The sequence below is a fragment of the Nerophis lumbriciformis genome, linkage group LG27 (genome assembly GCF_033978685.3).
Source record: "Nerophis lumbriciformis linkage group LG27, RoL_Nlum_v2.1, whole genome shotgun sequence".
NCBI lineage: Eukaryota > Metazoa > Chordata > Actinopteri > Syngnathiformes > Syngnathidae > Nerophis > Nerophis lumbriciformis.
This window is the reverse complement of record NC_084574.2, coordinates 2,158,098-2,174,592: the sequence shown is the minus strand read 5'-3', so window position 1 is coordinate 2,174,592 and position 16,495 is coordinate 2,158,098. Positions and strand designations below refer to the sequence as shown.

At 35.7% G+C, this 16,495-nt stretch overlaps 1 protein-coding gene across 1 annotated transcript in view; it reads right to left on the bottom strand.

Moving 5' to 3' along the window:
* Nucleotides 1-2,979: 2,979 nt before the first annotated feature.
* The window catches only part of LOC133570236 (uncharacterized), a 47,477-nt gene continuing 33,961 nt past the window's right edge, over nt 2,980-16,495 (bottom strand). The window contains exons 7-8 of the mRNA XM_072916459.1: nt 3,942-3,986; nt 2,980-3,873 (exon numbers count right to left, since the gene is read on the bottom strand). Of these exons, the coding sequence (XP_072772560.1) occupies nt 3,572-3,873; nt 3,942-3,986 (347 nt within the window). The 3' untranslated portion in view covers nt 2,980-3,571. The remainder of the gene's footprint in view (nt 3,874-3,941; nt 3,987-16,495) is intronic.

Here is a 16,495-nt window from a genome sequence, read left to right as displayed (position 1 = left end):
TACAAATATAATATAAAAAATGAGCTGCGGACTGCATATGGTCCCCTGATTTAATCAATTTGATCATTCATATATATATATATATATATATATATATATATATATATACATCCTGAAAATATGCAAACAAAACTGCGTTTAGATAATTGATACTTCAAACTTGCATAAATAAATCTTAAGGAATATAACATAACTTGGCTTCTGAGAGTTTCAAAATGTAATGAATAAAATGCTAAAGTTGTTGATAAACAAGCAATTATTTTAATAATTAAATATGGTCATTTTAAATGAATTATTATGATAATTTAAAATCAATTATTTCAAATATGTTTATTTTAATGTATAATTCTATGGCTGGATGTAATAAGGAGTCACGAAAAAATACAAATAAAAATACAATTAATTTTGATGTTTTTAGCAAAATATAAAAAAAATGTATTTATTTATTAATATATATATATATATTTATTAATATATATATATATATATATATATGTAGTAAGTATAAACCCTACCAACAATAATCCAAATAATAATGTGTTATACAGAATATAATATTTTTCTGCTATATTTGATCACTCACTGAACTCTTCATAAACGCCACAGTAAACTACAGCTTTACAGATGCCATGTGTGCTGTGTAAATACACCTGCTGATTAAAGGGCAACTGCACTTTTTATGGAATCCAGCCTATCATTCACAATCCCAATGTAAGACAAACACATATGTTTTTCTTTCTTTTTATATACATTCTAATTCGTAAAAAACGGCAAGTAGGAGGTGGCTAACATGGGAGTACACTACTGCGCCCATAAAGCCCACCACAAAAACACCCAGCAGTACTGCATGTCAGGACCTGAATACTCACCAAGTATTTGTGATATCGTTATTGTGAGCGATAAAGCTGAGGAACTACTTTTAGAGTGCCGCCGTGATCACAGAGAGCTAACTAGCTTATGCTGCTATATTGACATATTGCTGCTGCATGGCCTCTGAGCTGGTGAAAGTTAATTCTAGATGATAAATCATGCCTCTCACCTGGATAGTAGAAGGTTGTGGACATACACGGAGAAGTTGGTCAACTTAGACCTGGACGTGGCGAGAGAGACACAAAAATATGCTCGTTTTTGCCCATATTTAAAAAAAATTTTTTTTAAATCATGAGCATTTTGATGAATTCTTCATGTAAAGTGAAAGATCTAAACATCCCATCAGTTAGCATCCCAGTGAGAGCAGACACTATACAGTAAGTGATTGTTTTATGATGTTGGTAGTGTGTATTTCTTGTTTAGCACTTAGCAATACTGCTACATATTGCTTAGTGTTTCACTAAAACGGGATCTGTTTAGCACTCTGCTTCGGAAACTCGTTGCTCATCCTCCTTATATTCAGGCTCAAAAATCTAAGGTTATGGATCATCATTTGTCCCAAAGTAGTCTTTGTTGTCTCTCATGAAGTCTGCCATGAGTCGTAGTGGTGTTGTTGTTGACGGAATAGCGAACGTTGTGATGCTTAAAATGAGCAAAATATATATATATATATATATATATGTATGTGTGGGGAAAAAATCACAAGACTACTTCATCTCTACAGGCCTGTTTCATGAGGGGTTCCCTCAATCAATGAACTCGTTGGGTGTTTCCTCCTCTCCCAGCTCGCTAGCCTCAACCTGAACCTTGGTATTTACCGTGATGACGGACTGGCAGTGTGTCGCGCCTCGCCAAGGAGCAGCGAGAATACCAAGAAGCGCATATGCCAAATTTTCAAAGAGAACGGCCTACGGATCACGATTGAAGCCAACAAGCAAACCGTCAACTTCCTCGACGTCACTTTCAACCTGAGAAATAACAGCTACCAACCATTCACGAAATCCAACACAACACTCCAATACGTGCACCATGACAGCAACCACCCACCCACCACCACGAAAAGAATACCTACCGGAATTAATAAAAGGTTATCGATGCTGTCATCTAGCAAAGCTGAATTTGACCAAGCAACCCCCCCGTACCAAAAAGCCCTGGATGAAAGCGGATACAATTTCACCCTCACCTATGAACCCACGCCAGGAAACCAACCGAAAAAGAACAGAAAACGAAACGACATCATCTGGTACAACCCCCCATACAGCAAAAACGTCTCAACTAATATTGGCCACAAATTCCTCACTCTGATTGACAAACACTTTCCCAAAGGCAACAACCTAAGAAAAGTATTCAACAAGAACAACATTAAATTGAGCTACAGCTGTATGAACAATATACGACAAATTATCTCAAACCACAACAAAACAATTGCAAATGAGCCGTCGGCCCCCAGACAGAGCGACCCCAAAACCAACAAAGGCTGCAACTGCCGTAAGAAACCTGATTGCCCTCTCAACGGGGGGTGCTTACAAACATCAGTTGTCTACCAATCTAAGGTAACACGCAAGGACATTAACACATCCGACACATATGTAGGATTAACCGAGGGAGAATTTAAAACCAGATGGAACAATCACAAGGCTTCTTTCAGGAACCAAAACCTGCGGAATACCACAGAACTCAGCAAACACATTTGGGACCTCAAAGACAATAATGTTGAATATTCAATAACATGGCAAATTCTTGCATCCAGCACACCTTACAATAGTGGTAATAAAAGATGCAACCTATGCTTGAAAGAGAAACTGTTTATTATTTACCGTCCAGACCTGTCATCCCTCAACAAGCGCAGCGAAATTGTATCAGCATGCCGCCACAGACGGAAACACCTCCTAGGTAACACATGAGCCAATCACCACGCCCCTACACCAGCCTGTACCCACCCACTCTGTGCCCTATACAAACCATGGTATGTGAATGCTCCCATTAAAATCTCCTGATGATTGAGGGAACCCCCTCATGAAACAGGCCTGTAGAGATGAAGTAGTCTTGTGATTTTTTTCCCACACATACATATATATATATATATATATATATATATATATATATATATATATATATATATATATATTACATGTAAATATGAATGTACCCGTTACTACATTACATTTATACTGTGTACAGTATATAAAACCTTAATGGAAGTTTTTAGAGCGCTTTATAGGTGGAATAGAGTGATTCCCTTTAACTTCATTGTTAGCTGACTTTTGCTAGCCTTTATTTATGAGTTAGAATGCATAAAAAAAGAATAACATGTGTTCTTGTCTTACATAAGGATTGTAAATGATAGACACAATTATAAAAAAAAAAAAAAAGGTAATTTCCCCTTTTAATTGGGGAACTGATAATACAAAAATACTCTGCGACAATCGCTTTCAACACAACAGGACTCTGACACTACGTCAGATGGCAGAAAATCTGTGCCAGTCCCGTTTTGAAAGAAACCTAAAAAAAAGCCAGGCGCTTTAAGAACAGTACAAAGAAAGAGTACAAGCGTCAAAAAGCAGGACAAAAATGGTCCTCGCAAGCCTTTTTGGGGGTCCTCAGCCTCTAGGGGTCCTCGGCCTCCGTGGCACCAGGAGCCAATGGGCCCTGCCGGCCTGGAGAGAGACAAACACGTGGACGCAGGTCCAGCCTGGTTTGGTCACACGGGGTTCTGCCTGGGAGCCACCGTGCCCTCCAGGGAGGCATCTGAGTCCAGGTGGGTCCCCGGCGTGACCTCTGCCGTCTCGCGCTTGCCGTTGGCGGAGGAGCGGGGGCCGGTGGGCGGGCGGCGATGCGTGTTCTTGTCGGGGCAGTTCTGCACGGTGATGATGCGGTTGAAGGCCTTGAGGCGGCGCCACAGCTGCAGGTAGACCTTGCACTGGATGTACATGAAGATCAGACCCCCCGTGAAGCCGATGGCCACCACGATCAGTTTGGTCCAGAAGGGCCACTCCAGCACGCCTGAAAGACACGCGCCATCTTTAATCAGCCTGCAGGGGGCGCCCTGGGTGGTGCAAAGCTGTGCTTACCCTCTGGAGTATAGTACTTCAGGAGAGAAACCCTCCATAACTCCTCTGCAAGCAACAGTGTTAATTTCTCTTGATGGATTTGTACCTTCTATCAATACTTTGATGGACGTACAGTGGAGCCTCCATTTACATACTCATTTATTATTTGCTTCTTCAACATGAGTCTAAAATATTCCCCATAAGAAACATGCATCATTTCTTCTTGCCCTGGCAAAAGTCCTTATTTTAGTCAAAAATGCACACTTTGAAGACACTATTGTACATATATGTGTATGTATATACAGTTAGGTCCATAAATATTTGGACATTGACACAATTGTCAGTATTCCAGCTCTGTACAACACCACAATGGATTTGAAATGAAACAATCAAGATGTGCTTTAAGTGCAGACTTTGAGCTTTAATTTGAGGGTATTTACATCCAAATCAGGTGAACGGTGTAGGAACTACAACACATTTTATATGTGCCTTCCACTTTTTAAGGGACCAAAAGTAATTGGACAAACTAACATAATCATAAATCAAATTGTCACTTTTTAATACTTTGTTGCAAATCCTTTGCAGTCAATGACAGCCTGAAGTGTGGAACACATAGACATCACCAGACGCTGGGTTTGGTCCCTGGTGATGCTTTGCCAGGCCTTTGTTGCAGCTGTCTTCACTTCCTGCTTGTTCTTTGGGCATTTCCCTTCAGGTTTGTCTTCAGCAAGTGAAATTCATGCTCAATGGGATTCAGGTCAGGTGATTGACTTGGCCATTGCACAACATTCCATTTCTTTGCCTTAAAAAACTCTTTGGTTGCTTTCGCAGTATGCTTGGGGTCAGTGTCCATCTGCATTGTGAAGCACCTTCCAATGACTTTTGAAGCATTTGGCTGAATATGAGCAGATAATATTGCCCCAAACACTTCACAATTCATTCTGCTGCTTTTGTCAGCTGTCACATCATCAATAAATATAAGAGATCCAGTTCTACTGGCAGCCATGCATGCCACTACCACCACCATGCTTCACTGATAAGGTGGTATGCTTTGGATCTTGAGCAGTTCCTTGCCTTCTGCATACTCTTCTCTTTCCATAATTTTGGTACAAGTTGATCTTTGTCTCATCTGGCCATAAGATGTTGTTCCAGAACTGCACAGGCTCTTTTACATGTTTCTTGGCAAACTCTAATCTGGCCTTCCTGTTTTTGAGGCTCACCAATGGTTTACGCCTTGTGATGAAGCCTCTGTATTTCCTCTGGTGAAGTCTTCTCTTAATTGTTGACTTGGACACAGATACACCTACCTCCTGGAGACTTTTCTTCATCTGGCCAACTGTTGTGAAGGGCTTTTTCTTGACAAGGAAAGGTATTTGTCTGTCATCCACCACACTTGTTTTCCATGGTCTTCCAGGTCTTTGGGTGTTGCCGAGCTTAGCAGTGTGTTCTCTCTTTTTAAGAATGTACCAAACAGTTGATTTGGCCACACCTCATGTTTTTGCTATCTATCTGATGGCTTTGTTTTGATTTTTCAGCCCAATGATGGCTTGCTTCACTGATAGTGACAGCTCTTTGGACATCATATTAAGAGATGACCTCCCCAGATTACAAACTAATATACCACACTTGAAATGCCATCTAGGCCTTTTATCTGCTCTTTGTAAATTAAGTAAATGAAAAAAAACAAGGGAATAACACACACCTGGCCATGTAACAGCTGAGTAGCCAATTGTCCAATTACTTTTGGTCCCTTAAAAAGTGGAAGGCACATATAAAATGTGTTGTAATTCCTACACCGTTCACCTGATTTGGATGTAAATACCCTCAAATTAAAGCTCAAAGTCTGCACTTAAAGCAGATCTTGATTGTTTCATTTCAAATCCATTGTGGTGTTGTACAGAGCTGGAATACTGACAATTGTGTCAATGTCCAAATATTTATGGACCTAACTGTATATACAATGTTTGTATATATATGTACATATTAGGGCTGCAACAACTAATCGATTATAAAAATAGTTGGCGATTAATTTAGTCTTCGATTCGTTGGATCTATGCTATGCGCATGCGCGGAGGCTACTTTTTTTTTTTTTTGTAATTTTTTTTTTTTGTTAGTTTCAGTTACATGTGAAATAAGTCGTCATGTCAACAGAATAAAGCGGTCATGTTACGAGAAAAAGTTGTAGCTACAATTGAGAAAAAAAGTCATAAAGGTCCGAGAATACAGCTGAAATGTTAGGAGAAAAAAATTTGTAGTCATGCGTGAAAGAAGTCGTATTGTCACGATAATGTTACAAGAATAAATGTGAGGAGAAAAAAATGGTCGTAACATGTGAAACGTTGCAAGAAAAAGTTGTAGTTGCATATGGAAAAAAGTTTGGAGAATATTACAGTTCACTAGGAAAAAAGTATTAATTAAGTTAGATAAAAAACTTTATTTTTTTATAAACCTTTATAAACTGCAACATTTACAAACAGCTGAGAAACAATAATCAAAATAAGTATGGTGCCACTATGCTGTTTTATTTCAATAAAATACTGGAAAGGATAGAAATGTAGTTTCTCTTTTATCCGATTATTAATCGATTAATCGAAGTAATAATCGACAGATTAATCGATTATCAAATTAATCTTTAGTTGCAGCCCGAGTACATATACTGTATTTATATATGTATATGTAATGTATATGTACATATACATTATGTATGTATATATTATATGTGTATATATAATTTGTATATGTGATTATTATATATTTGTATACGTGTGTATTATATATGTGTATTACATATTGTATATACATATTATATATTGTATATGTATATATTATATGTATATATATGTTGTATATGCATATATTATACATTATATATATATATTGTATGTGTATATGTATATATTTTATATGTATATAAATATTTTTTTTTTATATGTATATATATTTTATATGTATAATATATATTTTATATATGTATATATATTTTATATATTATATATATATATATTTTTTTATATATATATATATGTATATATATTTTATATATGTGTGTGTATGTATATATATATATATATATATATTTTATATATTATATATATATATATATATATATTTTTTTTTAATATATATATATGTATATATATTTTATATATGTGTGTGTATGTATATATATATATATATATATATATATATATATTTTTTTTTTTTTATATAGCGCTTTTCTCTAGTGACTCAAACTCAAAGCGCTTTACATAGTGAAAGCCAATATCTAAGTTACATTTAAAGCAGTGTGGGTGGCACTGGGAGCAGGTGGGTAAAGTGTCTTGCCCAAGGACACGACGGCAGTGACTAGGATGGTGGAAGCGGGACTCGAACCTGGAACCCTCAAATTGTCCATCCTTGTTCTATTCTCTGTCACTATCTTTCTAACCATGCTGAACACCCTCTCTGATGATGCATTGCTGTGTGGAACGCACAAAAGTGCTTTCATCAAATGCACTAGATGGCAGTATTGTCCTGTTTAAGAGTGTCACAACATTGCTGTTTACGGCAGACGAACTGCTTTACGGTAGACGAAAACGTGACTGCTGTTGTTGTGTGTTGTTGCCGTGCTGGGAGGACGTTAATGAAACTGCCTAACAATAAATCCACATAAGAAACCAAGAACTCGCCCTCCATCATTCTATAGTTATAACGTGATTGGGCAGGCATGCTGTTTATATTGTGGAGGACCTGAGTCCGCCTGAATTTCGGGAGAAAATTTGTTCCGGGAGGTTTTCGGGAGAGGCGCTGAATTTCGGGAGTCTCCCGGAAAATCCGGGAGGGTTGGCAAGTATGAACTAACAAGCCAACGCTAAATCAGCAAATAGTCATTTTTAAGTCCACATCAAATCCCTCCTCCTCTCCAGGCTGGTTTGTTGGCTTTTTTTTTTTTAACTCCTATTGAGTAACAAAAGAGACAAAACTTGGTGAATGGCAAGAACAGAAACAGACACAGAAGACCTGAAGAGCAATGGACTGCATAAACAGGATGTGACGTAGGCGGTCCGCCTCTTCTAAATTTGACTCCATCTAAAAGTTTGCAAACAGAGGGCTGGTAAATCGAGGTTCCACGGTACAGTTTATCATCACGACTACTTATATGATTGTAAAAGACGCCGATGGAATCAGTCGTCCTTCACCATCATGGGACTCTCATCATTTGCTACAATTCTGGCCTAAAGGTTGAAGTACACATTTATTTAGTTGGAGGGATATCATTACATTAGTTGGTCTATGATACACACAACACAACACAACACAACACACTACTGGAGATGGCAACCACACAAATCAACACTAAAACAGCTTGTTGTAACGCTCACACAAATAAGTCGTCATATTACTCAATAAAATAACTAATACAGTCGTCATATTGTAAGGAAAATATAATGGTACATAACTAGTTAAAGTTCCAAGAAATAATCTGTAACATTAGTCTGTAAATATAAAATGTTGAGAAAAAAGTCATAATATTACAAGAAAATAATAGAAAATCGTGATTGTTGTACTATGTTGGGGAAAAGTCGGAATGTTCCAGAATTGAAGCTGCAATGTTTTTGGGGAAAAAAAAGTATTTTACAACAATAATGTTGCATTGATAAGTCAAAAAAGTGCAGAGAATAAATGTTTATTATGAGAAAAAAGTAGAAAAGTTACAGGAATGAAGATAAAATGGAAATAAGAAAACGTTTACGTGAAAAAAGTCTTGAGAATAAAAAAGTGATTTAAGAGAATTAAAGTTACAAAAAAATACTGTGATGTCATGAGACTAAAATGATGACATCACTAAAAGAAAAAAAGTTGACAAGTAAAAATGTTGTAATATCATGAGAATACAGCAGTAATGTTACGAGAAAAAGTTGTATTTAAATGTAAGAAAAAATGTCGTAATGTCAGGAGAATACAGCTTGAATGTTACATGAATAAAGAAAATGTTCTCAGACATAATCTGTAACAGTCTGTAAATATGAGGAAAAACATCATAAAATGTTGAGAAAAAATCTTAATATTACAAAAAAATTGTTGAAAATCGTGAAAGTTGTATTTTTTGTGTTTTTAGAAGAAAAGTCCTTCACAAGAATAATGTTGCATTGATAAGTCAAAGTAAGTAAAGAGCATAAATGTGTATGATTATGAGAAAAAAGTAGAAAAAAAAGTAGAAAAGTTACAGGAATGAGGATAAAATGCTAGGTGGAAATAAAAAACGTTTACGTGAAAAAAGTGCAGAGAATAAAATCGTGTTTTACAGGAATCAACGTTTTGAGAAAAATGCTGTGATGTCATGAGACTAAAATGATGACATCACGAAAAGAAAGTTGTAATACCAGAAAAAAAGTTGACAAGAAAAATGTTGTAATATCATGAGAATACAGCAGTAGTGTTACGAGGAAAAGTTGTATTTAAATGTAAAAAAAAATGTCGTAATGTCAGGAGAATACAGCTTGAATGTTACATGCATAAAGAAAATGTTCTAAGACATAATCTGTAGCATTTGTCTATAAATATAAGGAAAAACATCATAAAATGCTGAGAAAAAAGTCTTAATATTATTTTAAAAAATTGTGGAAAATCATGAAAGTTGTAATATGTGGGGAAAAAGTCAAAAAGTTCCAAAATTGAGGGTGCAATGTTTTTAGAAGGTAAGTTCTTTACAAGAATAAATATTAATAAGAATTAATACGTTTAAAAAAAAGTAAAGAGCATAAATGTGTATGATTATGAGAAAAAAGTAGAAAAGTTACAGGAATGAAGATAAAATGCTAGCTGGAAATAAAAAACGTTTACGTGAAAAAAGTCCAGAGAATAAAATTGTGATTTAAGAGAATTAAAGTTAAAAAGAAAATATACTGTGATGTCATGAGACTAAAATGATGACATCACAAAAAGAAAGTTGTAATATCAGAAAAAAAGTTGACAAGAAAAATGTTGTAATATCAGGAGAATACAGCAGTAGTGTTACGAGGAAAAGTTGTATTTAAATGTAAAAAAAAATGTTGTAATGTCAGGAGAATACAGCTTGAATGTTACATGCATAAAGAAAATGTTCTAACACATAATCTGTAACATTAGTCTGTAAATATGAGGAAAAACATCATAAAATGTTGAGAAAAAATCTTAATATTACAAAAAAATTGTTGAAAATCGTGAAAGTTGTATTTTTTGTGTTTTTAGAAGAAAAGTCCTTCACAAGAATAATGTTGCATTGATAAGTCAAAAAGAAGAATAAGTAAAGAGCATAAATGTGTATGATTACGAGAAAAAAGTAGAAAAAAAAGTAGAAAAGTTACAGGAATGAGGATAAAATGCTAGGTGGAAATAAAAAACGTTTACGTGAAAAAAGTCCCGAGAATAAAATCGTGTTTTACAGGAATCAACGTTTTGAGAAAAATGCTGTGATGTCATGAGACTAAAATGATGACATCATGAAAAGAAAGTTGTAATAGCAGAAAAGATGGTGTAATGTCAGGAGAATACAGCTTGAATGTTACATGCATAAAGAAAATGTTATAAGACATAATCTGTAACATTAGTCTGTAAATATGAGGAAAAACATCATAAAATGCTGAGAAAAAGTCTTAATATTACAAAACAAATTGTGGAAAATCATGAAAGTTGTAATATGTGGGGAAAAGTCAGAAAGTTCCAAAATTGAGGGTGCAATCTTTTTAGAAGATAAGTCCTTTACAAGAATAAGTATTAATAAGAATTAATTATTTTTTTTTAAAGTAAAGAGCATAAATGTGTATGAATACAAGAAAAAAGTACCGGTAGATAAGTTACAGGAATGAAGATAAAATGCTAGCTGGAAATAAAAGCCTTCACGTGAAAAAAGTCCAGAGAATAAAATTGTGATTTAAGAGGAATAAAGTTTTTTTTAAAAATACTGTGATGTCATGAGACTAAAATTATGACATCATGAAAAGAAATTTGACAAGAAAAATGTTGTAATATCAGGAGAATACAGCAGTACTTTTACAAGAAAAAGTTGTATTTAAATGTAAAAAAAAAATCGTAATGTCAGGAGAATACAGCTTGAATGTTACATGAATAAAGAAAATGTTCTAAGACATAATCTGTAACATTAGTCTGTAAATGTGAGGAAAAACATCATAAAATGCTGAGAAAAAATCTTAATATTACAAAAAAATTGTTGAAAATCGTGAAAGTTGTATTTTTTGTGTTTTTAGAAGAAAAGTCCTTCACAAGAATAATGTTGCATTGATAAGTCAAAAAGAAGAATAAGTAAAGAGCATAAATGTGTATGATTACGAGAAAAAAGTAGAAAAAAAAGTATAAAAGTTACAGGAATGAAGATAAAATGCTAGCTGGAAATAAAAAACGTTTACGTGAAAAAAGTCCAGAGAATAAAATCGTGTTTTACAGGAATCAACGTTTTGAGAAAAATGCTGTGATGTCATAAGACTAAAATGATGACATCATGAAAAGAAAGTTGTAATAGCAGAAAAAATGTTGTAATGTCAGGAGAATACAGCTTGAATGTTACATGAATAAAGAAAATGTTCTAAGACATAATCTGTAACATTAGTCTGTAAATATAAGAAAAAATATCATAAAATGCTGAGGAAAAAGTCTTAATATTACAAAACAAATCGTGGAAAATCATGAAAGTTGTAATAAGTGGGGAAATAGTCTTAAAGTTCCAAAATTGAGGGTGCAATGTTTTTAGAAGATAAGTCATTTACAAGAATAAGTATTAATAAGAATTAATATTTTTTTTCAAGTAAAGAGCATAAATGTGTATGAATACAAGAAAAAAGTAGAAAAGTTACAGGAATGAAGATAACATGCTAGCTGGAAATAAAAACGTTTATGTGAAAAAAGTCCAGAGAATAAAATTGTGATTTAAGAGAATTAAAGTTCTAATAAAAAAATACTGTGATGTCATGAGACTAAAATGATGACATCATGAAAAGAAAGTTGTAATACCAGAAAATAAGTTGACAAGTAAAAATGTTGTAATATCATGAGAATACAGCAGTAGTGTTACGAGGAAAAGTTGTATTTAAATGTAAAAAAAAATGTTGTAATGTCAGGAGAATACAGCTTGAATGTTACATGCATAAAGAAAATGTTCTAAGACATAATCTGTAACATTAGTCTGTAAATATGAGGAAAAACATCATAAAATGCTGAGAAAAAGTCTTAATATTACAAAAAAATTGTGGAAAATCATGAAAGTTGTAATATGTGGGGGAAAAGTCAGAAAGTTCCAAAATTGAGGGTGCAATCTTTTTAGAAGATAAGTTCTTTACAAGAATAAATATTAATAAGAATTAATACGTTTAAAAAAAGTAATGAGCATAAATGTGTATGATTACGAGAAAAAAGTAGAAAAGTTATTACAGGAATGAAGATAAAATGCTAGCTGGAAATAAAAAACGTTTACGTGAAAAAAGTCCAGAGAATAAAATTGTGATTTAAGAGAATTAAAGTTCTAATAAAAATATACTGTGATGTCATGAGACTAAAATGATGACATCACAAAAAGAAAGTTGTAATACCAGAAAAAAAGTTGCCAAGAAAAATGTTGTAATATCATGAGAATACAGCAGTAGTGTTACGAGGAAAAGTTGTATTTAAATGTAAAAAAAATGTTGTAATGTCAGGAGAATACAGCTTGAATGTTACATGCATAAAGAAAATGTTCTAAGACATAATCTGTAACATTAGTCTGTAAATGTGAAGAAAAACATCATAAAATGCTGAGAAAAAGTCTTAATATTACAAAAAAATTGTTGAAAATCGTGAAAGTTGTATTTTTTGTGTTTTTAGAAGAAAAGTCCTTCACAAGAATAATGTTGCATTGATAAGTCAAAGTAAGTAAAGAGCATAAATGTGTCTGATTACGAGAAAAAAGTAGAAAAAAAAGTAGAAAAGTTACAGGAATGAGGATAAAATGCTAGGTGGAAATAAAAAACGTTTACGTGAAAAAAGTCCCGAGAATAAAATCGTGTTTTACAGGAATCAACGTTTTGAGAAAAATGCTGTGATGTCATGAGACTAAAATGATGACATCATGAAAAGAAAGTTGTAATACCAGAAAAAAGTTGACAAGAAAAATGTTGTAATATCAGGAGAATACAGCAGTAGTGTTACGAGGAAAAGTTGTATTTAAATGTAAGAAAAAATGTTGTAATGTCAGGAGAATACAGCTTGAATGTTACATGCATAAAGAAAATGTTCTAAGACATAATCTGTAACATTAGTCTATAACTATGAGGAAAAACATCATAAAATGCTGAGAAAAAGTCTTAATATTACAAAAAAAATTGTGGAAAATCATGAAAGTTGTAATATGTGGGGAAAAGTCAGAAAGTTCCAAAATTGAGGGTGCAATCTTTTTAGAAGATAAGTTCTTTACAAGAATAAATATTAATAAGAATAAATACGTTTAAAAAAAAAGTAAAGAGCATAAATGTGTATGATTATGAGAAAAAAGTAGAAAAGTTACAGGAATGAAGATAAAATGCTAGCTGGAAATAAAAAACGTTTACGTGAAAAAAGTCCAGAGAATAAAATTGTGATTTAAGAGAATTAAAGTTCTAATAAAAAAATACTGTGATGTCATGAGACTAAAATGATGACATCACAAAAAGAAAGTTGTAATACCAGAAAAAAAGTTGACAAGAAAAATGTTGTAATATCATGAGAATACAGCAGTAGTGTTACGAGGAAAAGTTGTATTTAAATGTAAAAATTTTTTTTTGTAATGTCAGGAGAATACAGCTTGAATGTTACATGCATAAAGAAAATGTTCTAAGACATAATCTGTAACATTAGTCTGTAAATATGAGGAAAAACATCATAAAATGCTGAGGAAAAGTCTTAATATTACAAAAAAAATTGTGGAAAATCATGAAAATTGTAATATGTGGGGGAAAAGTCAGAAAGTTCCAAAATTGAGGGAGCAATGTTTTTAGAAGATAAGTTCTTTACAAGAATAAATATTAATAAGAATTAATACGTTTAAAAAAAGTAAAGAGCATAAATGTGTATGATTATGAGAAAAAAGTAGAAAAGTTACAGGAATGAAGATAAAATGCTAGCTGGAAATAAAAAACGTTTACGTGAAAAAAGTCCAGAAAATATTTTTTTTTAATAAAGAAAGTGTTCTAAGACATAATCTGTAACATTAGTCTGTAAATGTGAGGAAAAACATCATAAAATGCTGAGGAAAAAGTCTTAATATTATTAAAAAAAATGGTTGAAAATCATGAAAGTTGTAATCTGTGGGGGTAAAGTCAGAAATTTCCAAAATGAAAGCTGCAATGTTTTTAGAAGAAAAGTCCTTCACAAGAATAATCTTGCATTAATAAGTCAAAAAGAAGAAGAAGTGAAAAGCATAAATGTGTATGATTACGAGAAAAAAGTAGAAAAGTTACACGAATGAAGATTAAATGCTAGCTGGAAATAAAAACGTTTACGTGAAAAAAGTCCCGAGAATAAAATCGTGTTCAACGGTCTGAAAAAAATACTGTGATGTCATGAGACTAAAATGATGACATCATGAAAAGAAAAAAAGTTGCAGTAAAATGTGGAAAAATGCCGTAATGTCACAAGAGTACAGCCATCATTTTAGGGAAAAAAGTTGCATTTACATGTGAAAAAAAGTCGCAATGTCACCAGAACCATGTTGTAATGTTACGGGGAAACGTTGTAGTTACATGTGAAAAAATGGTAGTATCAAGACAATGAAGCTGTTATGTAATGAGAAAAAGTTTCAGTTACATGTGAAATAAGTCGTCATGTCAACCGAATAAAGCGGTCATGTTACGAGAGAAAGTTGTAGCTACAATTGAGGAAAAGTCATAAAGTTCCGAGAATACAGCTGGAATGTTCCATCCATCCATCCATCCATCTTCTTCCGCTTATCCGAGGTCGGGTCGCGGGGGCAGCAGCTTAAGCAGGGAAGCCCAGACTTCCCTCTCCCCAGCCACTTCGTCCAGCTCCTCCCGGGGGACCCCGAGGCGTTCCCAGGCCAGCCGGGAGAGATAGTCTTCCCAGCGTGTCCTGGGTCTTCCCCGTGGCCTCCTACCGGTCGGACGTGCCCGAAACACCTTCCTAGGGAGGCGCTCGGGTGGCATCCTGACCAGATGCCCGAACCACCTCATCTGGCTCCTCTCCATGTGGAGGAGCAGCGGTTTTACTTTGAGCTCCCCCCGAATGACAGAGCTTCTCACCCTATCTCTAAGGGAGAGCCCCGCCACCCGGCGGAGGAAACTCATTTCGGCCGCTTGTACCCGTGATCTTGTCCTTTCGGTCATGACCCAAAGCTCATGACCATAGGTGAGGATGGGAACGTAGATCGACCGGTAAATCGAGAGCTTTGCCTTCCGGCTCAGCTCCTTCTTCACCACAACGGATCGATACAGCGTCCGCATTACTGAAGACGCCGCACCGATCCGCCTGTCGATCTCACGATCCACTCTTCCCCCACTCGTGAACAAGACTCCGAGGTACTTGAACTCCTCCACTTGGGGCAAGATCTCCTCCCCAACCCGGAGATGGCACTCCACCCTTTTCCGGGAGAGAACCATGGACTCGGACTTGGAGGTGCTGATTCCCATCCCAGTCGCTTCACACTCGGCTGCGAACCGATCCAGTGAGAGCTGAAGATCTTGGCCGGAGGAAGCCATCAGGACCACATCATCTGCAAATAGCAGTGCCCTAATCCTGCAGCCACCAAACCAGATACCCTCAACGCCCTGACTGCGCCTAGAAATTCTGTCCATAAAGGTTATGAACAGAATGGGTGACAAAGGGCAGCCTTGGCGGAGTCCAACCCTCACTGGAAACGTGTCCGACTTACTGTCGGCAATGCGGACCAAGCTCTGACACTGATTATACAGGGAGAGAACTGCCACAATAAGACAGTCCGTTACCCCATACTCTCTGAGCACTCCCCACAGGACTTCCCGGGGTACACGGTCGAATGCCTTCTCCAAGTCCACAAAGCACATGTAGACTGGTTGGGCAAACTCCCATGCACCCTCAAGGACCCTGCCCAGAGTATAAGAGCTGGTCCACAGTTCCACGACCAGGACGAAAACCACACTGTTCCTCCTGAATCCGAGGTTCGACTATCCGGCGTAGCCTCCTCTCCAGTACACCTGAATAGACCTTACCGGGAAGGCTGAGGAGTGTGATCCCACGATAGTTGGAACACACCCTCCGGTTCCCCTTCTTAAAGAGAGGAACCACCACCCCGGTCTGCCAATCCAGAGGTACCGCCCCCGATGTCCACGCGATGTTGCAGAGCCTTGTCAACCAAGACAGCCCCACAACATCCAGAGCCTTAAGGAACTCCGGACGGATCTCATCCACCCCCGGGGCCTTGCCACCGAGGAGCTTTTTAACTACCTCGGCAACCTCAGCCCCAGAAATAGGAGAGCCCACCACAGATTCCCCAGGCCCTGCTTCCTTATAGGAAGACGTGCTGGTAGGATTACAAGAAAAAAAATTGTAGTCATGTGTGAAGGAAGTCGTATTGTCACGAGAATGTTACAAGAATAAAT